Source organism: Barbus barbus (genome assembly GCF_936440315.1).
Source record: "Barbus barbus genome assembly, chromosome: 6".
NCBI lineage: Eukaryota > Metazoa > Chordata > Actinopteri > Cypriniformes > Cyprinidae > Barbus > Barbus barbus.
In genome coordinates, this window is record NC_136734.1 from 24,995,025 (window position 1) to 25,021,810 (window position 26,786).

General features: G+C 36.7%; 2 protein-coding genes across 2 annotated transcripts; one reads left to right on the forward strand and one right to left on the reverse strand.

Annotated features, from left to right (window-relative positions):
• The first annotated feature begins 1,011 nt into the window (after positions 1 to 1,011).
• On the forward strand, positions 1,012 to 6,689 carry LOC306870713 (follistatin-A-like). Its single transcript, XM_079418141.1, has 6 exons — positions 1,012 to 1,213; positions 2,434 to 2,625; positions 2,901 to 3,119; positions 3,303 to 3,527; positions 3,875 to 4,105; positions 5,610 to 6,689. Exons 1-6 carry the CDS (start codon positions 1,120 to 1,122, stop codon positions 5,696 to 5,698), a joined length of 1,050 nt encoding a protein of 349 aa, XP_079274267.1. The 5' UTR covers positions 1,012 to 1,119; the 3' UTR covers positions 5,699 to 6,689.
• Positions 6,690 to 7,310: 621 nt separating this feature from the next.
• LOC306870715 (NADH dehydrogenase [ubiquinone] iron-sulfur protein 4, mitochondrial-like) lies at positions 7,311 to 26,512 on the reverse strand. Its single transcript, XM_079418144.1, has 5 exons — positions 26,207 to 26,512; positions 23,979 to 24,057; positions 8,539 to 8,711; positions 8,364 to 8,437; positions 7,311 to 8,084 (listed from the first exon to the last, which is right to left on the reverse strand). Exons 1-5 carry the CDS (start codon positions 26,287 to 26,289, stop codon positions 7,981 to 7,983), a joined length of 513 nt encoding a protein of 170 aa, XP_079274270.1. The 5' UTR covers positions 26,290 to 26,512; the 3' UTR covers positions 7,311 to 7,980.
• Between the last annotated feature and the right edge of the window lie 274 nt (positions 26,513 to 26,786).

Consider the following 26,786-nt stretch of genomic DNA (forward strand, 5'->3'; position numbering starts at 1 on the left):
CGCAATTATTATACACACATTTGTGCTGTAACACTGACTGGTTTTAAAAATGCAAATAAATCTACTGGTAAAAGTCGAATCAAATGAAAATAGAAAAAGGTACTCTGAAACCTCGTGTGTTCGCTGCAGGCTCCTTCAACATGCGATGCTACCTCTCTCTAAAAAGCATGCAATAATTGATGTTAGGCGTGTGTGCACATACATGAGTGTTTTCTGTGGTTCAAGTCTCTTGCGGAAGAGGTCGCACGTGCACCTCCGCTACAGAGGGAAAATCCTCCTCCAGTCAGTCTCGCGTGTCTCACTTCTATGGAAATGAATTCCGTGTAGTCTGCCTCGCGCCACCGCCGTTCGGAAATTGAATGGGATATAGATTGTGATCCCGGAGGGAAACCGCAACACCTGTCTCGTCTAATAATATCTTTGTCTCCTTTATTCTGTAATCCATTGTCTCCTCGCGCAGATCACCTTTCAACAGTAACCTTGTATTAAATTAACACCCTCTACTGTTAATCAGACCTGGCATGGCCTAGAAAGTTGTGACATTTCCCATGTCAAAGGTTTGTGGTGACATTCAAAGGCCATCAATGCGCAGTTCAATTTGTAATTCATACCCGGTTACAGTCTTTCTATCTAATCACACCACCTGCAAACACATTCCCTTTTGTTCCCTTTTACACTAAAACCCCAATATTCATTGGAAACTGGGTTTTTATGGTGGGATTGAATATGTTGAGGCGTATGCCAAGAAACTGTTTTACTGTGTGACAGGACTGGTTTGGACTATCCGTAAGGTTACAAGATACAAATTGGGCCATTTTTATTTATGCTTCCTGCGACTTGGTATTCAGTAAAACTCAGAAGTGATTTAGGGGCAAGAGAAAGTTTCAAGCAGCTATGTCACCTGATTTGGATTGAAAGAACTTGGGGGGGGGGGGGGGGGGGGACTCTCTCTCCCCACCCCCACAGAGAGGAAGACCGCCCACACCACAGACAGTCGGCCCGAGACCCCTTATACACTTAAAAAGAGGTGGCACTCTGAGAGCAGCGTTCATTCAGCACTGCCTGAGTAAGAAGATTACTTTTGCACTGCTCGTCTAGATACTCTTTCTCTGTTTAAACATGCTAAGGATGCTAAAGCGCAAGCAGATCCACCCGGGAATGATTTTATTACTCTTATGGCTCTGTTATTTGATTGAAGATCAAAAAGTGCAAGGTGAGTGCACTTTTTTCTTTCTTTTTTTGCTGTATATTTGTTTCTTCAAAATTTATTTTTTTGACATGCTTTAGATTTGGTCTGCAGTTCATTTAGAATAGAAGTAATTCTTTAGAATGAAGGGAACTGCTTAAATACAAGACAACTGTAAAGTTTTGTTCTTGTCTCGCGCTTGTGTCCTCGAGACAGGTGCGTCCTTACATGCACCATTATTTAAAAAAAAACATCCAGAATTTACTATGCTAAATTAAGAGATTAAGAGCATTTTATCGTTATCTAAAATAAATGCCCTAGATTGTCAAAATTAGAGGACACCGATATGCATCTTGAACATAAGAATAATGTTTAATAGTTTATTAATATGATAGTATTATTGTCTAACAATAATGTGAAGAATAAGTGTTTTGTAGAAATGCATATTTAGCGCACCCTCAAATCAACCACTATACATTAGACATTCGATTATATTTTTCTCAAATAGTAGGTAGTGAAATTAGACACTGCCTACCTCGCCTGGCTTTCCAAAAAAAAATCAAAAAAAAAATCAGTGGACATAATGCAATTTTTTTTTTACCATTTTAATGCATTTAATTATTAGAATCGCTTTGCGTATTTGTCACCAAATCGGCACGATCATTTTGGAGAACAAAGTTTGATGAAGCTCGCGTGACTATGATTTAATTGGATTGTCTGGCGCGTGGTATCCCCGGCGCGAATGCCTAATTTAATACATAAACACGACTGATTCCCCTCAGGGTTCAAAACATCTCTGAACCTTCTTGTAAGCAGCGGATAAATGCGTTTGTGTTGCTAAAAGCAGCGTTTGGAACGCTCCTGTAAGTGTGCTGAAACATGATGAGCGCAGACAGTTGGCACAGAGCGCTCGAGGAACTGGAGTCTAGACTGCCATGCACATTGTTTAAATAGGTACGAGTCTGTCAATCTGCCACTTACTTTAAGACAATAAATCTCTGCACGGTCATAACATATTCGACGACAGGAAAAGCATATTCCCGAACAGACCTGGAGCCCTTGAGTTGTCTGGGTGAAGGCATGCAAGTGTAAAATAGTCGCATTACGTTGGGAAAAATGAGACAAAATACAGCGGGGGAGGGGGAGCAGGAGAGCTCCAGCTAATACAGGCTGCACGTGTTGTGTCTGGGTCATTGCCTTCAGACTTTAATACCACTGGCTCTTTTTCTTTTTCTTTTTGTTTACAGCTGGTAACTGCTGGCTCCAGCAAGGCAAGAACGGGAGATGTCAGGTCCTCTACATGCCTGGGATGAGTCGAGAGGAATGCTGCCGGAGTGGGAGGCTCGGTACATCTTGGACTGAGGAAGATGTGCCAAACAGCACATTATTCAGGTGGATGATCTTCAATGGCGGGGCTCCAAACTGCGTACCTTGTAAAGGTAGAATCCATGTTCATTTGTTGTGGAAACGACCAATGACGAATGGTGCTATTATATGTCATACAAACATATTACATGCATATTTAAAAAGTGGAAATAATAATAAAAAGTTACTGTGCCTCAGTGGTCAGTGGTCTCTCTCACACCATCTTTACCTTAATATAAATAAAGTCAAACAAATAAAATTAATTGACAAGAGATTACCAATATGTTACGAATGTGTAATAAAAATTCATCCACTTCAAATATCATGTTCCTGTCTGACTGAATTGTAGAGACATGTGATAATGTGGACTGTGGCCCTGGGAAGAAATGTAAAATGAACAGGAGGAGTAAGCCTCGCTGCGTCTGCGCCCCAGACTGCTCCAACATCACCTGGAAGGGGCCGGTGTGCGGCTCAGATGGGAAAACATACCGAGATGAATGTGCTCTTTTGAAATCCAAATGCAAAGGGCACCCGGATCTGGAGGTGCAGTACCAAGGCAAATGCAAAAGTAGGTAACACACTGCTTTCACACAAAAAACGATACTGTCTAACCTTGAGCGAGATTTCAGAAGCTGTATTCAGTATTCTACAGTTTATACTAAAGCCAGCTCTAAAATACACTAAAGAATAAAGAAAGTTTTCGAGAAACTAGGTCATTGGTTGTGAAAATCTTCCCTTCTCATCCTCACAGAGACGTGTCGTGATGTTATGTGTCCGGGAAGCTCGACTTGTGTTGTGGACCAGACAAACAATGCATACTGTGTGACATGCAACCGCATATGCCCAGAGGTTACGTCTCCGGATCAGTACCTTTGTGGCAACGACGGGATTGTTTACGCCAACGCGTGCCATTTGAGGAGAGCCACGTGCTTGCTTGGTAGATCCATTGGAGTGGCATATGAAGGGAAATGCATCAGTGAGTGTCAACATAAATTTTGATTGTTTCATTTAAATGAGAAAAGGTGGAATTTGTTTTCAGTTCAGAGTGCATAGGCAACAATGGCGAAATCCCAAATGAATTCCATTAGTTCCATTAGTCTTTCGTGACAATCTCAATTGTGATTATTATTTGCAAAGGAAAGTCATTGGCTTCTAATTGTTTCCTGATGTTGGCAACATCATCTCGTGTGTTATAACAAACTGAGCGTGACTTGCCTACAGCTCTCCACAACAACAACAAACACATTTATGAATTTCTACGTACGAAACACTGAAGTGTTATCAGAAGAAATTGACCGCTGTTGTCCCCCATTGTCTTTTTAGAGGCCAAGTCATGTGACGATATCCAGTGCAGCACGGGGAAGAAGTGTCTGTGGGATTCCAAGATGGGTCGCGGGCGCTGTGCAGTTTGCATGGAGACGTGCCCAGAAAGTCGATCGGAGGAGGCCGTGTGCGCCAGCGACAACACCACATATCCCAGCGAGTGCGCCATGAAGCAGGCCGCTTGCTCTTTGGGGGTTCTCCTGGAGGTTAAGCATTCAGGATCTTGCAACTGTAAGTAATACATCTTAAAAGACAATCCAATGCTGCCCCCAGCAACCACCTCCCCAAAACCTCCCACCCCTCCAAATAACGCCTCTCTCTTCATTCCCTTCCTGCTGCTAAGAGTTAAGCTACAGAAAGGACTTATGATTGGAAGTTCTTTGCATGTCCTCTTTGGCTGGCTTCATTAATTTTGTATTTTCTTGAGAAGAAAAAAAAAATGAAAAGAGAAAACAAAAAACATTTAAAAAAGAACCCATAAAATCAATGGAAATCAATGAATACGATGTAAAAAGAAATGTTACAAAGAGCTCTTTGCAGGAGTCCTTTGACATACAAATTTTCTTCATTTAATAAGAAAACATGTGCGAACTAACTTCTGCAGTTAGTGACATTCGAATTCTAGTTCAGTCTGACCTGCTTTTGACCAGCAGGTTGAGGTCATATTTCCCCTTTGTCATAGAGTAAATGTAGAGACTTATATAATCATATCAGCTTGTGAATTCCATATTCATGGTTATCATGTAAGTGTTTTATGAATGATGTTTTTTGTTTGATTTCTGCTTTTGGTTGTAATCAATTCTTTCAAATGCACTATGACATAAACAGCTCTGAGGGTTTGAAAAGACATGAATCCTTTTCCTTATACTCACATAAGGTGATTGTAACATTGGTGCCGTTGTTTAAAAGTTACGTTGACTACCTATTTCGACAGATGGTGCACTAGCTTTGAGAATGGATTGATGAAGCTAGAACTGACATATCAATGAGGGAATACTTACATTCCGATTTGTGCTAGCGAACGAATCAAACGTTCAGTGTGAACGAATGGCTTACCTTAACGTTCTCGTGCCTTAAGGTATGCAAGTCATTGCAAGGGACCAACTTTATGATCACCTCATGGTTTGAATGACTACAGCATTTTACAGTTTGCAGGACAAGAATATGTTATTAGTAGAGCAATGCTTTCTGTTAGACAACTAACGTTAGCGAGGTGAATTTGTGTGTGCAGTCCTGCTGTGGTCGTGTTGTCCTATTCGTTTGTGAGGGACTGCATAGTTGTTTCATTGCTTTGCCTGTCATTTTTTCAATGCAAACTTTTATGTAGAAAATATATATCTATATTACATATACCTCAGAACTGTGCCATTGCTTGACCACGTAGCTACGGTCGGCCGGTGCACAACCCATGCATTCAAACTAGTGGATTTAGACATGAAACCAGAAAAAAAACGCAGCCATTCATGGAATGCAAGAGCACTTTTTTGGTCTTGATTCAGAAATCTGCCAAACACACCTGAGCCATTAAAGCCTCTGATCAGCCCTGTCCCATTACACCGCTGACTTCCTTCATTATGTTCAATTTGTTACATAATTTTGGGAGCCACAGCACCTGGTCAAGCTGTCAAGTAGCCTAGATTGTCAAAGGCTTTGGGATAAAGACAAATACTCACGTACATTCTGCGCTGTTGTGGTCTATATTCATGCAACAGCTACCATGTATTCTTCCATATAGCCATTACTGAAGACCAGGAGGATGATGACGATGAGGACGACCAGGACTACATGGCTTATATCCGATTATCACCTGTACTGGATGGATAAAGCACCATCAACCAGTGGAAGAGTCCTAGGGCAAGGAATCATGTCCACACTGTACACATGTGTATGCTAATTTATTTTTCAGAGAAAAAAGAAAGTAGTATACATGTAGTTCAGTCTGCTTGATGTTTATTTATACAGTGTTCTGTTTTATAATTTATACATTTTACAGTGTCTGGCTTACTTGTCTTATCATGTTATTTTGTTTTCACATGTTGTCTTTCCCTTTTTTTTATTATTATTACCGAGAAATATATTTGTCCAAAGAGAAGCAGTGTTATTTATTGTGAGGTAAAATGCTATCATGTAAAGTGTGAGTCTTCTGCAAGCTGTAAATTGCATTCCCTGAGCTGTATAAATGCTTATCAATGTCAATTCTTTATCACAGATGTTTATTTCACACATACCTGCATGTTAGCTTGTGAGTTTATTTATTGGAAAAAAATGGAAATGCATAGGAAAAAAATGTCACTCTTTAATGTACATGTATATTTTTGGTTTTGTTTACAGCTCAGTGTAACTGACCAAAGGGATTTTCTTGAACGTTCTTCAATGTTTTTGTGATATGGTGCAGCAGGATAACATTGAAAATGAGCCGTTTCTCATATAGGAAACCCCTGACGATTCACTTGTACAAAATGCCGTCATCAACAGCAACAGTCTGACTTTTCGACAATAGGGCAGAAATTAGCAGTGGGTTACACTTGAGAAAACAGTGCCATGCAACTTTGTCTTCTTTTTTCTTGCCAATATTCTGCTCTATATTGCTCTTGCAGAGCAAAAGAAAAGGTCATTAAGAGGACTCCGTTATCAATATATAAAACATTCACTTTTTCACTGTTTTCACTTTGTTGTCAAAATGCATTTTTATTTTCAGACATTCGAGATAAAAAAAACTAAAAATTCAGTTATAAATATATAGTTTTGTATTTATGTAAATGTCATATGTATATACAAAGTTTGATGTATTTGTACAGATATTAAGAGTGAAATCAATAAAAAAAAAATAAAAAAAACATCAAATGGTCACTGTGGTACTAATTTTATTTTGAATTGAGTTCTGCCATTAGCCGAACCATGCACCCATTCATTTATTATTCTCATTATTTTGTGTGTAATCAAAGTGTCCTGGGTCTATTGCTTAAGGCCATAAAAAAGTTTTTAACTGCCATTATAAATCTACTGTCAGAAAACCCACATATTTTTTCCCCACAATTCAACTAGAACAAATATAAATTGAACTAAATTAAGCCAAATATTACCATATTGACATCTTTGAGTTTAGGCTTCTATCTCAGAGCAATCAATTGTTAAACTTTGTACAAAGCTTGTTTTAACAGACAACCTGGCTCTATTTTCCTCATGACAAAAACCAATCACGCACAATCCTACTTTATCTACATCTGATAAAGCTGAAATTGCACTGCATTTTGGCTGAAAGGCTCTAGTCTGACCTCACACAATCACAAAATTCACATCGTATCACTGAGCCCCTGTAATGCTTCCGGACCCCAAACATTGCTCTTTCCTATTATGCAAAGCTTTGATGCGGCTTTGCTCTGTTCTCAGTTTCTTAAATGTATAAAATCCTTTTTTTTTTTTTTTTTTTATAAGGCGATGGTGTCATATCCAGATCAATTAGGTAAACTCTGTCACATCAATGACTCATTCTGACTTTGAAGACTTAAAACATGAACCATATTTTAATGACTCCAGGCAATGCAGATCTGTAATGTGATGTAAAATGAACATGGAAAGTGTAGTACCAGACTGTTCTAATGTGCTAGCAGAGATGACAGTAAAACGGTCACTGCTTTTTCAATTGAACGTCATTTGAAGCAGGCAGGTGTTTTACTCATCTGGGCTCATTCCTGGAGGAGCATGAGAGTAAACATATCTAGCCGTGTTCAGTCTTTGAAGCTTGACATTTACCTCATCCTCCCGTTTCAGAAACATTAACACTAAACTGTCTTCAAGAGCGTTTGGAGGGTGGAAAAACGAACCACCTGACAAGATTAATTATTTTCTGAGGAAACAGAGAGATGGCATTTCAAAGCACACAGCTAGCGCAAACAACAGCAGCTACTTCAGTAAAAATAACTGCTAAATACTCACACCAGCACAGATATGGTGTCATTCCAATGATTCTGAGTGAAGTAACATCCAGATTCGGGAAAAGGAAGCACAGTAAAACTCAGAGTTGTAAAGACCGTTTATTAGATACATAGAGTATATTATTTTTACAGGTCTGTTAAAGATAACACAGACAGGCAGAAATGGGATGTCTACTTGGTCGATCTTCTAGTCCTTTTGTCCCAGGAAAAGTTTGCTCCATATGACTTCACTCTCGGCTTTGGGACCCTCTTTTCTGCTATATCATAACTCCAACCTGTAAAAATAAACAGGCCCAGAGCACGGTCAGCCAAGTATATCTTAGAGGCTGGATTTGGGAGATGTTCACTGCTGTTGATGTGCAGTGTAAACACCAGGGCGGAGAAGACAGGGTGAGGATAAATGTGAATCTTTATACCACAAACACAAACAGAGCTCCTTTTCAAAGCGGAGCATCAGCTCCCTCAAGGGACATTTTTGGATGCGATTCTGATGGGATGATTGTAGTGTTTAAAAAATATGGTCACGATAGTGGAAAAATGTTTAAATGGATTACCGTTCTTCTCTGCGAAAGCTATAGCATCCTCCTTAGTGCTGAACATAAGCACCATGTTGGACAGGGGGTCTGCCCTGGATTGGGATTAAAAATAAATAAATAAATAAAATCACTTCAGACACTGGATTTCTTTTTTGGCAGTTCAAAAACCATGATTACTATGATGTCCACTCACGTGGAGGCCCAGCCCATCAGTGGGTTTTCCCAGCGTTCCCTGGTGTCAAAATCAATCTTCCACTTTTTGGTATTTTTGACGCCAGACTGCATGGCATTGCGGGCGGGCACAAAGATACGGACCTTGCGGGTCTTAATATGCTCCTCAGGAACGCCAGTCAAAGTTGTGATGTCCTGGCAAAATGAGGGAGACAAAAGAAGAACTGGTAAACTATGAGTGCATAAGGCAAATTTTTTTCATCAAAACCCAAGCATTAATGTGTGGTTTGCCAAAAATAAGACTCACATTCGTGCTCTCATAAAAAAAGCTTTGCTGTTCTCCAAAAGGGCATAAAAGCCCAAATACTTCCTTTTTTGAATGCAGACGAGCACTTGTCTAGACAAGCTAATTTCTCACACTCTCAAAATGCATCGAGACAGTCTACTGTGATCCTCACTGCAGGTCAGAAACCTGGGCTTTCAGGTGTGAAGGTCAAAAGAACTCTGCAAACTTGAAGTGAATAGTACATTAAACTTAACGTGTTGGCTGAGCAGGTGAATAATTCAGGGCATCAGTCTGTCTTCATTGCTGGATTTAATTTTTCCACTGGCAACGATATGATTCCAGAGTCGTGCCCAATGTATTTAAACTAAGTTGTTCAAACCAATCAATACAAGGGCTGGAAAGAAAAAAAAATCAATTTACCAAACTGTTTACAAAAAAGGAATTACAGAAAAATACTGTAAAAATACTTAATTTACCATATAGGGTAAACAAAAAATTTAAATTGTTTAACACATTAAACAATTATATTATATGCCATTTTACCTTAAAATATAGTGAAATTTGTTTTTGCAAATAAAAACTATGAATTGAGTAGTTTACAATGACAAACAGGCATTCCCAGATGTCCTTGCATGACATCACATTTGATTATATTTTATCTAAATAACTGTCACCAATAACAATCACCATATCACCAATTTTTTTTTTAGTCATAAGGTCCTGGCAAACCAAAGGATATTTTTTTTATGGTGCACTTAACTGCCATCTGATCGAAACTGATAATATACAAAGATCAATCTTCTACTTTAAATCTATTTTGTTGGCGTGCAAATATATTTATACCGTGCTTTCGTCTTGTATATACCATTGAACTGAGTTCACTCAACTGCACAGTTTCAAAATGAATATTTGTGTTTACGTATCAAGTTAGTTCCATGTGTCAGTGTTTCTAAAGTGCATTTCAATGAATACGTAATGCCATGGCCCCCCAAAAGAGAATAAACAACGTAACCACTGTAGTCTGAGTCACGACGAATGACTCTTATAAGCTGGTGCTTTTAATATAACAAACATACCAAAACAAATCAGAATAAATATGGAATCAAATCAAATCAAAATCTTGTGATCTACAATTTAGTCAGGATATCTGTACCGATACCAACAAAACAAATACCCAGAGCACAAACGTGACCCTGGAGCACAAAACCAGTCTTAAGTTGCTGGGGTATATTTGTAGAAATAGCCAAAAATACACTGTATGGGTCAAAATTATAGATTTTTTTTAATGCCAAAAATCATTAGGACATTAAGTAAAGATCATGTTCCATATGTTCAGATATTTTTAAAATTTCCTACTGTAAATATAACAGAACTTTTTATTTATTTATTTTTTATGCATTGCCAAGAACTTCATTTGGACAACTTTAAAGGTGATTTTATCAATATTTTTATTTTTTTGCACCCTCAGATTCCAGATTTTCAAATAGTTGTATCTCGGCCAAATATTGTCCTATCATAACAAACTATACATCAATGGAAAGTTTATTTATTCAGTTTCAGATGATGTATAAATCTCAATTTCGAAAAATTGACCCTTATGACGGTTTTGTGGTCCAGGGTCACAAATAATACTGCTGCTCATGGTTTTTTGTATAAAACGAACAAGAGAAGACCGTTTTAAGAAGGTTATCTGAAAAATGTGTGTGTAACATGCTGCACGGTCCCAGACACCAGTGTGGTGCTGCTGAGCTGAAGGAGGCTGCTGAAAGGCAAAGAGAACCCAATTCCTTTGGGAATTAGCGAGCAGCAATGGGAAGTCGGCAACAACACACAGACAAACCTCCCAGCAAGCAGCCACCCAAGGTTGTGAATCCTACAAGCAGCTCCCTTTTCAATGCAGGAACTTCACACATTTCAATGGCCATTACAACTTCAAAGAATCAAATTTTCATCATTGTCTGTCATCTGCCACTTGATTCATATAAAAGAGGTTCTTTAGCATGAACTGCGAACAAAAGGCTGCCAAGCACTCTGACTTACACAAAGTCTTCACGTGACTCTCGAGCAGGCAGGGAAGAACATACAGTACCATACGCTCTGTTTTAACGGGAAGACTTTAGTGAATGAGGGAAAAAAAGATGTTAGACTTCGTAATGAGCAAGACTTGAAAAACTGTCAAAGATGACTTTAATCGCTAGCTCTGATCCACACCAATAACTTTGTGACAAAGATTAAGCAAAATGTCAGAACTTTCCATGATGTGCATCTAACCTTAGTATCAAATTCAGTTGGCTTGAACATTTAAATGGAAAATCTCAACATGAAAATGAATCTTTTTGTTGAAAATGTTCAGCGCAAAGGGGTCTCGTTCAAAGATGCTGCTGAGCAGAATGACAATTAGTCTATACAGACATGGGAGACTTAATTTCAATGTCTGATGAACACACATACAATTCTGGATGAGAACTGATGAAGAAAAATATTATCATTATTAATAAATAATATTACATAATTAGTTGTTCCTTATCTACCCTTCCTTCAGGCCGATTATGATCTTAAAATATTTTACTGAAAAAAATCTTGCCATTGTCCTGCTAAATAAGAGGGGTAAAAAAATTAAAAAGAGAAAAAAGAAAAAAAAAATAACAAAGCAGTCTAGACTTAGTCTTGCCTGCATACATTAGGATAACAAAAACTACGAGGGTGATCTACGCAACAGACGAATGCACAATGGCCCATAGACAAAGTGAGCGACTGTGCCTTAAATATGGTGCTTCAAGAAAAAAAGAAAAAAAAAAAGGCCAGAGAGGGATCACAAAGGAAAACACTGCACTTTTCTCCATGCATGTACAGGAAGCAAAATGAGAACTATGAAGTTTGACACTATTCACAGAGCCCTTCAATACCTGTATGTGCAGACAGAATGCCAGGCTTAAGAGCGAGGGAGAAAAGACTGGCAAAGTCTCCGTCACGTGAAAGCGTGTCTATATTTCTGACACCTCTGGCTCCTCGGTGAATAAAGAGCATGGGAGCCTTTTCAGAGCGGCAGACTGTGGGGCCGACTGCTTGAATGAGCCCTGCGTGCAGCTTGGTAGAGCCAAGTGTGGCCGACAAGACCAATACCAAAGTGTAAACAAGTAAGAATTTGCCGCGTGAGCAGAACTACAAGAATTTTTTTTGCCGCTTGGTGAGTTCTGAATGCAAATCAATCTTAAATTGTGCTTGTGCAAACATTAAATGAATAAAATGGCCATTTTTCATTTTTGAAGTGACCTTTCAGAAGAGGTTTCTTGACCGTTTCACACAAACACTCTGAAATTCAGACGTGGACTACAGATCTGTGTCACAACACACATTCAACAGCAGATTCATACACTCTCTGATGGCATCTATCTGCCGTTTCTGATTAGACAGGGAAAAACAACAATGACTCGTAGTGTACATGTGTGGCCTGCTGGCTTGTTTTAATCTCAGACAGACAATAATACATAAAAATGTGGATGGAAAAGTTAGGTTACAGGTGAAAACTCTCAAGGACTTCTGAAGGCTGTAGTGTCCATACATGTATATAAATCCAGTTTTAATTTCAGCAAATGGAATAATACTACTACTCCATCACTGCTCCAGTACTACCCCTTCAGAATCACTTTAGTTGAATTCGCATGATGATTAACAAAGGGAAAAATAGAGAGAAAACAAGAGCAGAAATAATCAATGACAGAATCTGCTCAGAGACTTTGAGAACTATAAAGATGACTTCAAAAGACATTACAGGTTGGTGTGTCCACATGCATGCAAATGCACTTTCTGGGTAAAAAAAACATTTGTGACCAATGAGAGATGATCCATGTGATAAACAGAGGCAGGCTAGTAACATAAACATCTAATGTGGATTCACTCTCCAAACCAGAATGAGGTGAAAATGATCTTTGTGGATCAGCTGACATTACAAAGCTTCTTCAGTGTTTAGACAGAACTGTCTTCCAGCCAAAAAAAAATAAAAAATCCTTCAATAGCAGAATAGGATGGAAGGGGCAGATGAAGAGAAAGCAGCATGGAAACAGTTGTTTTTAAATGTGGGGCAGAAACAACACACTTCAACATTAGTCCTGTCTATCTAGGCATCCACCCTATTTTGTAATGCATAAGCAACGTATACTCTCACTGAAAAACTACTCCAAAACTAGTGGTGTCAAACGATTAATCGCGATTAATCACATCCAAAATAAAAGATTTGTTAACAATGCGTGTGCTGTGTATATTTATGTATATATAAATACCCACACATATGCATGTATACATATCTGAAAAAATATGTTATGTTTATATATTAAATATAATTATATAAATTATATGAATATAAATATTAGGGCCGGGACTCGATTAAAAAAAATAATCTAATTAATTAGAGGCTTTGTAATTAATTAATCGAAATTAATCGCATTTTAATCGCATATAAATATTTGACCTGAGAACAGTGAGAAGTAAGTTTTTTCATATGGATTTTTAGTATAACATTGAATAATGACTGAATACATAAGCTTAAGCAACAAAATATTGTTTATTTTTGTTCAACCAAGTCCAACAGACCAGTGCAATATTGCCATTAAGTGTAGCAATAGGATATTTAGAAATATAGTAGCCTACATACAACAAAAAATAATCGAGGCAAATTATGTGCTTCGAAGAATCGTTTAGTCCATTTACTAGGAATCCACTGAATTTTCGGCCGCCAAAAATATATGGCGCACCGCACCGTTGTTCTACATTACAAATCAGTGTTCAGGTTTCACTCTCCTCCAGCCGTCATCACTGCACCGTGTGATGCTCCATTCAATATTCCGCTCTATGAATGTGTATTCTGCTCATTTAACGCTCATGCTCACCGGAAAAGCTAAGTCCGCTCAAATAACGTGCGCCGACAAGAAATTTCTATGTAGTATACTTGTTCCTGCTTGCAGTAGCGCTACTGTGCTGACATGCTGTAGTCAGAGCTGGGTAGATTACTTACAAATTGTAATCCGTTACTGATTCCAGATTACATAACAAAAATTGTAGTCAGTAACGTAATCTGTTACATTACACATTTTAGGTAATATAATCAGATTACTTTGAGATTACTTTTGATTTAACTCGTTTATCACATTGATTTAAATAGCATTATCTTGTACCATAATGATGTAAAAAATGCAAAGAGTAAGAAAACTTGTTCCATTCATTGTAATTTCAAGTGCATTAAACATTATATTACAGTTTCCCAAACTAGGGTTCGTAAAGGAACTGCAGGTGGGTTGTGAGTTTAATGAAAAGCTGACAATTAATTAAATCATAAAAAAATTTAATTAAAATAAATCATTTTAAAACAAACTCCCTTTTTTTTTTTTTTTTTTTTTTTTTTGAACTCCCTTTCGAGGAAAGTCTCTTCACTTGGCGGCCATATTTGCAACGCCTCCAGTCAGCTCATACAAGACAATCTTAATGAACAGGGGAATCCTGAAATCTCAAAAACTGCTCGCTGAACTCACATTATATCAAATCAGCAACAAAAATCTGAAATTAATTGCCCCATGAATGTTGTTTCTTATACTCAAATAGCGTTTAAAAAGCTTATTTTTCAGGCTAGACCAGGCAATGTGCATGCTGAATCATAACCTGCTTATACTGTGCATATGCATTGGCAGGTCTAGTCAGGTTCCTATGGGAAATTTGACTCTTTCATTTCGAAGGTGGGACTATTCCTCCATATTGTGTGTTGCAGTTTCTCCCATTCATAAGTATAGGAATGAAGAGTCTTTGTGTTTCTATCTTTGTTTTAAATAAAACACTTACTAAAAAAGATTAAATATTTTTATTTACCTGCATGCCATGTGATCATTAATCAACATCAAAGAAACCGTGAACATGCAAATGTGATAATTATTGAAATATTTATTTTAAAATCTCAGGGGTACTTAAAGCAAATATATTCGGTGAATAAGGTTTAGATGACAAAAAGTTTTGGAATACCTGCATTACATGTATCTAAGAAATAATGTGAATATGTGCATTTTAATTAGTTATAATTAATAATACATGGTTAAAAAACCTACAGAGTAATAATTCAAATAAAAATGAATGTGTTCATCAGTAGTTGATGCAATGTTGAAACCCTTCTTAAACCTGAAATGATTTTTGTAAATCCAGTGGTCAAATGCTGTCACCACCTGACTAATGACTGATCTTTATGTGAATGTTCACAAGACTGGACTATTTATACATATATAATAAGTATATATTCGGTAGACTATTTTAGAAAGGAAAATTTAAAAGATGAAAAAGAGAAATTAGGGGGAATCAGTGATTTATGAATAATTTATTGCTATTGTGTGAATAATATGTAATCATGTAATCCATAAAAAAGTAACTGTAGTCTGATTACGAGTATTTTTAAATGTAATTTACTCTGATTACAAGTACTTAATTTTTGGAATCCGATTACGTAATCCAGATTACATGTAGTCAGTTACTACCCAGCTCTGGCTGTAGTACAGCTGTAACGTTACTGGGCAACCCTGGTTAAATCTCCTTCACTGATCTGCTGCTTCCGCTACGCTCTGCTCACATGCGCTGATAATAATAGCTTTGCCAGGGTTTTTATATTTTTATACATGTTTACTTGATATTTCTTTACGCAGAATCATCATTTCTATTCATTTCCCACTGATTTACGCGATCTGATGAGCATTAACTCATATTACGCGATCATATCTCTGTATGAATGAATGGCAGAGACGCGCGTTTTCCTTTACCACACACACACACACACACACACACACACAGGCTATACTGAAGTGTGTGTGACGTCTCAATGAGGATATAAACACACGAACAACATCTCAAGAACTGCTCTGAGAGTCTCTTCATGAGCGTTTCACCGTTTCATTTGAGTAAAACTAGCCTCATATCATATACACAGAAATGTAAAGGCATTCACGGCAACACGTCAAAATAAAAGTCCGGTTTAATTTGAAGACATTGTAGCAGAAATATATTTGTTCAGCAGAATGTACATACTACCATTACTAAAATTATGAAAACTTTATTTTTTAAGGAATGATCACACAACATTTCTTCCATGTTTTAATTTTAATAGTAAATCCCCTTTGTTTGCCAAAAAGTCTTCATTTGAGAACCAGATACACAACACAGAATTTCTGAGGAAAAAGAAAACATTTCATAAGGCTATTTTAAGAATAAATAACATTAGGTGAGAGAAAATAAAACATAACTTTATAATTGTCATTTTCTTTAATCATAGCTATAAATATTATAACACCTAAAATATGTTGTGTTTAAAAAGTATTTGTTTCAGCCAGTTGATGGTAGGTACATTGTGTGCTCATGATCAGGATGGTACCACCTCCGCCGAATTTTGAGAAAGGAAAAACCGTTTGCAGGACTATACATTATTTGGATAATTAGTCAAAAACAACAACAACAACAGTTATGTCTGATTCTGTCGCATATAACTGAATAAAAATAATACATTGATATTTAATATTTATATATTAATATTTTCTTTCCAATTTTCTTTAAATTAAATTTTGGTTATTTTATTGGCTTGTGTTTTTTAAATTCCGTGTCATTAAAATTGAGTTAAATTAAAAAGTCTTACAAAATTACTTTATATTATTTAATAAAATAAATAATTATTACAAAGCATTATCGGTTTCAGTTTTCGACCAAGCACATCCAGAATTCTCCGTTTCGGCCCAGAAATTTAATTTCGGTGCATCCCTACCATTTACTGTAACTGCATACTAAGCATTGTGTTTGCAACTGCATGCTCCTTTAAAGGATCACACACACACACACACACACACCAGTATGCAGAGAGACATTTAAGAGGGTTTATTCTCCAAATAATTTTAAATTCATGTTGCTTAAAAATGTGGTAAGAAATTTTATGTGTATGGACTCTTTTGTTCCACGTTAGCTTCCTGTCCACTAATTTTTGCCTCTTACAAAAGCCACAAGGCCTTCTAAGAATAGAGTAAAGGCTTATGTCATGCCTGAGCAGTAGTTAGACTGAAACTTGAAAAGTTAAGTTGCACATTGTTTAGGTTTTATTATTATTTTTTCATTACTATTATTTAGATTTTTGTCAAGTTTTAGGCTGTACTGTTTATCTTTTTTTAAGGTAATTTGAAATAGATTTTCATATATTTGTATTTTGAATGTAATATGGCAATTAAATGCACTAAATGGGTTTAGTTTTCACAGTTATTAATATATGCAATTTCAGCAATAAAAATGTAAATTTTTCTAAAAAGGAAACAAATGACTTGTTCATTTAAAGAGACCTGTCTTATTTTCTCTTGTATATTTAGTATTGCTCTTTAGTAAAGAAAAAGTACTTCTTATCCGATTACTCGATTAATCGATGGAATTTTCGGTAGAATACTTGATTATTAAAATATTCGATAGCTACAGCCCTAGTATATACTGAGTTTTGTCTTTTAAAAACAAGGCAAGGCAAGTTTATGTAACACATTTCATACACAATGGTAATTCAAAGTGCTTTACATAAAAGGAAGTAAAATAATCATAAAAAAATCACAACAATAAAACCAGAAATTTAAAAATGTTTAAAATTATTTAAAAATTGATTTAAAATGAATTTAGAACAGTTAGAAATAAAAATTATTATACATAAAATACAGTGCAGTCATTCTCAATTAACGCATTAAGCGAGGTTAAGTATTTTAGAATGTCCCCGTCAAGGTTGCGTTCGTTACTATAGCAACAGTAGACACACGATGCATTGGGTTTTAAAAATAAAACAATCATTGTTAAAAGAACCATTTTTGAAATCAGGAGAAAATTAAGTAGTGATAACGAGAAGACAACTTTTGTTGAGATCACGAGAAAAATAAGTCGTGATCACAAGAAAACAAGAAAGAAAAAAATTATAATAATGAATGGCCGCTTAGAACTTCTGTACATATTTAATCTAAACAAAAACTATTATTTGGGATGCGATTAATCGCGATTAATCGTTTGACAGCACTATCCAAAACATGCATGAACTAATTTATTCCAATAAATAGAAAGAAACAATTTACCATAATGATTTAGATACTTGTCAACATACAAAAAAAAGCTTGTTTTATTAATTACCAAATGACTGTAATTTTTAATTAGCCTTTACAACACTGGGTAGCTTTGTCCACTGGTTATTATAACACTTTAAACGAGCTGAAAACCAGTCAGTGATGAGATAATGGATGGGTGATCAGATCCCAAGAGCACCCGCAGCAATTGGTTGACCAATGGGGTGAAAAGACAGTTCCTTCTAATAAAAAAAAATTAATAACAGGTAATAAGCCACAGAAAATATAACAATTCCAAGCATGTTTCGATAATTAATCTTGTCAAATGAACAAGATTTTGGCTTTGATAAATATTCTGCTTAAATTCCCACACATATAGGTCACAAAATACAGACTTTAGTACACTTCTAGCTATTTTGCTTAGAATTATATTTCAAAGTTGATGATTCTGCTTTTTTATTGTTCTAGAACAGAAGTAGACAATAATTAAAGTAACAATTTACAATTGTACAAAACAACAGAAACCAGCCATTAAACACAGACTTACAAACACAGTTGTTTTTTCTCCTTACAATTTTTTTTTTTTTTTTAAATAAAAATATTTTTAAAAAACTATCAACCATTCAAATGGAGTCAACTATTCAAATTCTAGGCAAACTACATTACTTCCCAAGTTAACAGCATGACAAATAACACAGAGGATTCGCAAAGGTGTTTGCTAGTAGTAAAAAAAGCCCTTCAGACAAATCTATTTCTGTCACGAATCATGGGAAGTAATGAATTACCAGCTTTCTAAACGAAACACCAATTACAACTATTAAAATATAAAAAAAAAATAATAAATGTGTCTCACCTCAAATATAATTATTACTAGAGCTCAATCAGCTACATTAGTATTCATATTATTAGACTATGAGGAGCAGGGAAAAATGTATTGAGCCCATTTGGAAGAGCAGAGTGTGAGGAAATGAAGTGAGGAACACAGTGTGCACTATACAGCCGGTGCAAGTCTCCTTCCTCTGCCACACAAAGGTACTGTCAGGCACTTTAAAGGTTACTTTCTCAAGTGTTAAGCAAATGAAATACCATTTAGCAACTAATACACAAAGCCTCTTGTCAGATCCTCTTCAAAGAGCCATGTCCTCTGACCTACTTGCCGGCCTCGGGTTTTTTTTTTTTTTTTTTTTTTCCGACAAGCACCTGGTATGAGGGGACAACTAGACAAAACAGACACTTGAGATGAACGCTGAAGGGAAAGAGGGGGAAGGGGAAGGAGGACAGAATCACGGCTGGATCTTGAATTCAGTCTACCTTGGAGCTCACCAGCACAATGATAACATGTTTGACAGCTACTTCAACATGTTCATTCAATTTACAGCTCTGGCTAGACAGAATGCCTCTTGCTTGCAATTAGGAATAATTTCACTGCTGTTTGCATTTATTTTCGTATGCAGGATGTTTTGCAAAAACATTTCAATATACATGCAAATATACGCACTTTCAATAAATGACTGTGTGCAATTTCTACATTACTAGGAGCAGCAAACGAAATAGCAAAATAATGACAATCAAACAGGTTTTCTGAACACTATCCCCCGTCTGACACCAAACAGACTCCATGCTAAACTCACACCATTGACTGAGCCACTGTTGTGGTGTTGGGCTGATCAGGATGCTCAAACAAACAAGGCAATGTTTCATAGCACCACAGAGCCATACTGGCTCTGCTTTCAAGGGAAATACAAAAGCATTTATAAATGTCTGTTTTTAAATGACAATAGGAGACATTATTTTTACAATAAAAAAAAAAAAAGTGCACCAAAAAGCACCTCATAAAGGAGTTTCACACACAGCTATAAGGTCCTCCTGCAGTTCATTCAGAAAGCTCTGGTTATACGAGCTTGTGCACAGCTCAAACATTCCGTGTGAAGCTCTGTGTCACTGGCCAGCCATGCAGGCTTTCTCGTGGCCCAGCATGCTTAATCAAACTGTAATTACTAACAAAACCAAGTCAGCGCAGGCACCAGAGGGAGAAAGCGCCCAGACTCCGCCACAATCACGCAGGACCTTAATTACCGTCATTTGCAATGCCACACATTTGACTGCACTGCAAAGTGGCACATTTGCAAGCACTTTCAATAGAGCTTGAGATTTTCTTTATTTCTCTCCTTTTCTAAATAATATGCTCAAAAATAATTAAAGAATGCTATTATAAATTCATTTTCTAGGGCACTTGAAATCATAGAATAATTAGTTTCAAAACAATTTATGCACCTCCATAAAAAAAAATAATCAAAGCTGTGACAGACAATCGAAATCATATCATTCATAAAAAAAAAGTAATGCCTTTTGATAATATTCAATACAGCTCTAAACTACACAGGATACAATACTTTAAAGGGCTGGTTGATTGCGATTTCACTTTTAACGTTAGTGTGTAATGTTGCTGTTTGAGCATAAACGATATCTGCAAAGTTACAATGCTGAAAGTTCCATGCAAACGGAGATATCGTCTTTTAAAATGGTGGTGGTGGTGATGGCGCAGTGGATAAGACACATGCCTTTGGTGTGAGAGACCCAGGTTCGAATCCACTGTGAGACACCAATGTGTCCCTGAGCAAGACACTTAACCCCTAGTTGCTCCAGAGGCGTGCGACTTCTGACATATATAGCAATTGTAAGTCGCTTTGGATAAAAGCGTCAGCTAAATGAATAAATGTAAATGTAAAATTCTGGCAGTTTAATGCCTATAAAAACGACTGGTAGGGGACTACGGGTTAAGACCCCGATATACTTCAAATGAAGTTCGTTTTCATTCTTCGGTTGGAGGCAAAAAGAAGTTCGAAAAGACTGAGCGACGGTATACTATTTTCGAACATTCCAACACCCCCATGCTGCTGGAGGCAACTGTCGCAACGCTTACGTCCCCGTCAACAACGATGCAATGATGGTGTATCTAGGTCTTTTATTAAACTGGATAAATTTTTACACGTTTTTATATTTTATGTGGTGACACGATTTGATAAAAACTAAGGTTTATTATTGTATGTTCTTTTGGCATTTCATTTATTGTATACCTTTTAAATTCGCTCATTGAAAGAGCAACAACAGCAGCAGCAGCATGGTGTAACATTTATTTGAAACGTATTTGGTACTTGCTACATTATATCTTTACTCTTTCATTTAATTCTTTTCATGGCTTTGGAAAACTTGCATCTGACGTTTCTCTACGTTGCTTTTTGCATAACTCCAGGTTGTCGACACCAAGTTTCATTGCAATTGCTTTCTAGGAATTAAATGCTTTTTAAAAGTCTTGCCACAAGTGATCGTACAGGTGCGGATATACTGTATTTGTGGCAGCTCATCTATTCGACACAGTGTATTTATGTTGCTAGTGACTTGGGGGATGTTGTTCTCCTACCTGACCTTTGTTGAATGGAAAACGAACCGAAACATTTTTTTATTTTTTAATTGCACATCAAAGGCGGCAGAATTCCCAAAGCCACCCACCGATTGTGTTATTGGACCAATGGTAGCTCAAAAGGTGTTTAGTAGCCAAAACAAACTCCCCCAGAAAGTTCACTTTGGTCAGCTGTTTCGAACTGCCGAAACGAACTCAAAACGAACTTCGTTTCGGCCTGATTTTGTTCTAAATGACGTCATATCTGTTCGTTCTTAGATTTTGTTTGAAGTATATCGGGGCCTTTACTTCCCGGGTCCAAATACGTCACAGACCCAGATAAACCCCACCCCCAAGAACACGCAGCAAAGAGGGCGAGGCCGTGCTGTGCTGCTTTAGAGAAGAGAAAACTAGAGGTGCACGTAAAAATCTATTCATATATGAATCGTGATTCTGGCTTCTAACAGATTGACAAGTTTGAAAATCATATGTTTTAAAGCAAGTTCTTAATACTATTACTCGTGTCGCCCTGCTCTGCATCTCTATCTCCCTCTCTCTCTGTCTCTCGCTCTCATTCAGATCATCAGATCAGCTCCAACAAACTGTTCCAATTATACACTTATTTTCACATAGCTATGAGAAGCGTTATACATGGATGCATGTGCGGTTGCCGTGCTGTATTAAGGCTTTAATCAGGATAAAACCGTATATTAAAAGCTAACAGAAGTAGTAACACTTACAAATAACAGCGTATCTAAAAGTATGAACCAACAACAAACAAACAAAAACATACCATTTAAAGCCGTGCTTGCACAGGTTCTGCTCAATCCTCTGCGTCGAGCTCAAATTGATAAGCAATATAGACGACGTGATTGTTTACAACACAACCAGAGCACATGCCACTGAGCTGAGGGGCAGGACGTTCAGATGCGCACTAGAGGCGGTTTAGCCAATCACAACACACTGGACCAGCTAACCAATCAGAGTCCATCGCTTATTTCTGAGGGAGGGGCTTCATAAAACCAGGAAATAATTGGGGCGTTTATCAGAGAAGGGACAGAGAGGTGTGGAATAAAGGTAAATTTGGTGAACGAAATTTTTTTTTTAAAACGAAGCATGAACATGCTTGACTGCACTCCATAAACACAATCAAGCATAGAAAAAAAACACACACAAAAAAACAAGTCAACCACCCCTTTAAGGAATGAATGCCACACCACAGTTTAGGCAAAAATTATTAAATACCCATTATGACTGAACAACCCAATCCTCAGCCACAGAAAACAAAGTATCAAATTTGAAAAAGTACATAAAAACAGAAAAGAAACAGCCAAATAAAAACTGTCTAAAAAAACCTGTCTATTCTGTTCATCAATCAACAACCAATATTAATAATTATATTTATAATTTATGTATTTTATTGCTGATTTTAGTCAAGTATAATACATGCACGCAGTTACTCAAACACTCTCCATTTTGTGGCCATACAATGCACCATCAAATTTGTATTTGAGATATAACCAAAACCTGAAAGCTTTTTTTTTTTTTTAACCAAACACTTACTAAAATTGTCTGTGCTGAATTCAGTGCTCTTTGTGATGCTTTCATCCTTCCACATTCTTCCTGGTCAACACGTCTCCATGTTTCAGTGGTAATTTACAGGCCAAGCCATGCAAATTAGAGATCCAAAGAAATGTCTTGTAGAATTTATTCAGGGTCAAATAGAACAACACATCCAGGTGACCCAAAATAAATTCTACAAGACATTCTGAGACGTCAAGACCACTGAGGACCTGTACATCATCTTCTCAAAGCAGTTCTGAAGAAATATCCCTAACTTGTTCAGACAATACTGTAGCAATATACTTTACATATGATCTACATGCCATAAATATTCACAAGTTAAATCGTTTTTTCCTGTAATCTTGTGTAAGAGTTACATTACCACTACTTCAAACTTCACTACATCTACAACAAATATGAAAATCTTCTATAAGGCGGCTCTCTAAAATGTCTTGAATAAGACAGGTAGGCCTAGTCCTTGCCACATATCTTGCTCAATGGGCACTGCTCGCCTGAGAACAACAATGAAAGCTCTGTGGCCAATTATAAAAGAACAGCCGCCGTCTTCCTGCGAGTCTGCTACGGTCAGACTGTTTTTCCCCCCTTTTTCTTTCAATCCCCTCTTTTTGGGGGCCCTTTTGCAGCTTTACTTTAAAGTGGCCCCTACTATTAAATGAGAGCCCTCAGCCAGGCGGGGTGTACTTGCCCACTCAGACACAATCGGAGGTAGTCTGAGTACACCCAAACACCTCACTCTGCCAAACCCGGCCCACACATTCAAGCCAGCTGAGTGTCTGAAGTCTCATAGGTAAACAAGGTCATTATTGTCTCACAAGGACATGAAAAAAAAAAAAAGATTAGATTTCATTTCAGTATAGATGGATTTTACGAAGGACATTGTTGAGAACTGTATAAAGCATGCTAGCATTCATAAAAAAATATTTATATTAATCTTAAAAATAACTGAATAATAAAATATACTTAAAGATGTATATTTGGTTTCCAATATACCAGTGATGAAGAATTTTAACTTTTACATAATTACAAAAGCATATAAGAATCGTGACCCAGTACAAACAGTTCAAAAACTGCCCAAAGAAAAGCACAGCCAATGTTCATACCAGTTTCTCATCCACAGTGATGAGCTGGGATCCCTGTCCCTGTTGTTCCGCCAGCCTCCATCCTGACGTGCTTACTGACCTGCAAAACAGGAAGATGAATTTTAAAAAATAATAGAGATAGCAAGCAGACACAAAAACAAAAAACCTGTAGTTAGGTACAAACAACGGCACAGTAAAGTGTTTTGAAGGAGGGGGATGTGTGTCAAGAGACAGGAGAGAGGAAGCCACACAGCTCTCTCTTCGGCCCCCATTAATTCTGCCTGCTGAGTTTCTGGCAGGCTTCTATAAGCCAGTTAGAAACAAACAGCCCTTGGTGTCGTCCTGCCAGTCTATAGTCACAGCCTTTAAAATGAAACAGTAACTGGTCTGTCATAAACAATATTTCTGAATGGCTAGCAACAGAAGCGCTCACTGATCTCTAATTTCGATTTTAAGTGAATGACACATGGCCGGTAGGTGAGGAAATGTAAAGCTGCTTTCAAATTTGGATTGGAATTACTGACTCTTTGACAGGAGACCACACACCCCGTCAAATTGAATATTCATTAAAACACAAGCAGAGTGAACTTCTGCATTAATTGTTTAGAATTACTTTCCTATATAAACTGGTGCATTGAATGAATGCAATGATTAACATCAGAAGAATTAAAAAAATTATTTAAACCGAAATCAGCTCTGCTTTTGTTTCATGAATAAGATCCAATGTGTTATGCAACCAAAAGTACGGTGGCCGAGAGAGCTCAACCCGCTGCAAATAGATAAAACAACTTTCGTCAATTTGACAACACACACGCTGCAAATGCTCACAACACAACCAAAAAAAGAAACGCACTGCAAATAGAAAAAAAAAAAAACGCCTGCAAATTAAGAAAACAACTTGTCAATTTGACAACACACACGCTGCAAATGCTCACAACACAACCAAACAAATAAACATTTATTTTATATAAACAAAATTTATTTGGTTGTGTTGTGAGCATTTGCAGTGTATTTATTTATTTGTGTTGTGAGCATTTGCACCACCTGCTGTCAATCTGATGAATATGTTTTCTTGATTTGCTGGTGCTTTGTCTATCTGCATGTGTTTTCTGAAGTTGCAGAGCATTGAGCTCTCTCGGCCACCGTACAAAAGAGTTATGTTTAGAACCTAAATTTAATGATTGCTAAAAATATATTTTTTATATTATTTGCAAAATTAGAGAGAAAAAGGAACATGCTGGATGAAAGCAGAGTATGTATGTATTTTAACGTACTGTAAACACCTGACGAATTTCAGCAATGTGCATACAAAATATATATGAAATATTTTGACATTTTACTGATCGAAAATCAAATGTAGAAAGGAGGCATAATTAAAACACAGTTATTCTTGTCTTGTGCAGAACTTACGTCCTCTGACTATATTTCATTTGTTTTATGTTACATACTATCAGTTAGAGTCAGCACCATGCCTGCTGGCTCCTGAACTGATATCCAGCCAGAAGAAAGATGATTTACGATGAGAACAATCTTGTCTAAAATCAAAAACTCATATTAGAATTGTTACAGTAGAAAAGCTTAAGTCAGAGCTAAAGTTGGAACTGAGTTAATCGGGACTAGACAGTAGCACCATTTCCAACAAGCGCAAACCGCATAGTTGGTCAATAAAAGGATCTGCAAGGGAATATGAGCATTATTTCATGTGCATTTTATATATATATATATATATATATATATATATATATATATATATATATGTGTGTGTGTGTGTTCGAGATTCATTTTACAGTAACAAAATGAAGAGTATTGTATTTTCGTTCATAAAGAAGGTCAATGAGTTAACCTTCACACAAACCGCTACATATGACAGTTACCATCACATTGACATCTTAAAATATAAACCAATACACCTGCTCAGAAAATTCAGAACGATATTTATCACTAATAAATTAACTGTCAGTTTCATTTCTCTGTTAATTCTGTCATTTCTCAAAATTATCTGTTTTAAATTACATAAAACACGTTACACGCGTAACAAACGTTTAAATTCAAAAGCGGGACAACATTATCTGTTGTTGTGCGTCAAACGGGCATCTTTTAGAGAGAGTTAATAAATGACACTTTGGCTAAATCAGTTAGCTAACCAGCTAACAATGTAACTATAAACAGGTAAACAAACAAACCGAGCATTATTTCTTCCCAAGTATATATACAGACATAAAACAATTATTTGAATGACTGATTTTTACCTGGCAGGATTCACAAATGTTTTTGTGACTGAGTTAAGAGAGATAATTCGGCTTAAACCAAAGAATGACATTGAAGACGCCATGTTGACACGGTCTGTGCACTGTACGGCAACACACAGCGTCCAAACTCAAGCGATGCGTATTTCTTCTCTTCGTGAAAGAAGAGTAGAAACTTTGAGTGAAAAAGTGTCTGAAATTCTTAGTGAACTTCAAGTGAAAATTACAGCATCTCTGTAGGTGTCTGTTACTGATACAGAGCTAACAACTCTTTATAACACCTGAATTTGATTTCGCGTTGTTTTGTGTGGTTGCATCATTTGCCCTAGTTAAGGAATTCACCCAAAGCATCGCATGAAGCATAATTAGTACGAACGGGTGATAACTTGTATAAAAAGAAAATTTTCCTCATAATTTAATTCATTACATCAGTTTTAACAATTGCATGTGTTTTTAACATGATTGAATCAGTTAAGATGACACCTGTAATCGTGTATAGTATTCTACAAAATCGGTGCCTAAGAAATAATCAAACATAGATTTAATATAACAACAAATTAATTTGCAATTTTAAAATTTTCAG

What these genes read in the sequence shown, in the direction of transcription:
- LOC306870713 (XM_079418141.1), top strand. Translation starts at nt 1,120, where the DNA reads ATGCTAAGGATGCTAAAGCGCAAGCAGATCCACCCGGGAATGATTTTA. An exon ending in TGAAGATCAAAAAGTGCAAG is followed by an intron (nt 1,214 to 2,433) that starts GTGAGTGCACTT and finishes TTTTGTTTACAG; the next exon opens with CTGGTAACTGCTGGCTCCAG. An exon ending in AAACTGCGTACCTTGTAAAG is followed by an intron (nt 2,626 to 2,900) that starts GTAGAATCCATG and finishes ACTGAATTGTAG; the next exon opens with AGACATGTGATAATGTGGAC.
- LOC306870715 (XM_079418144.1), bottom strand. Translation starts at nt 26,289, where the DNA reads ATGGCGTCTTCAATGTCATTCTTTGGTTTAAGCCGAATTATCTCTCTT. An exon ending in TCACTGTGGATGAGAAACTG is followed by an intron (nt 8,712 to 23,978) that starts GTATGAACATTG and finishes TCATTTTGCCAG; the next exon opens with GACATCACAACTTTGACTGG. An exon ending in AGCTTTCGCAGAGAAGAACG is followed by an intron (nt 8,085 to 8,363) that starts GTAATCCATTTA and finishes TTATTTTTACAG; the next exon opens with GTTGGAGTTATGATATAGCA.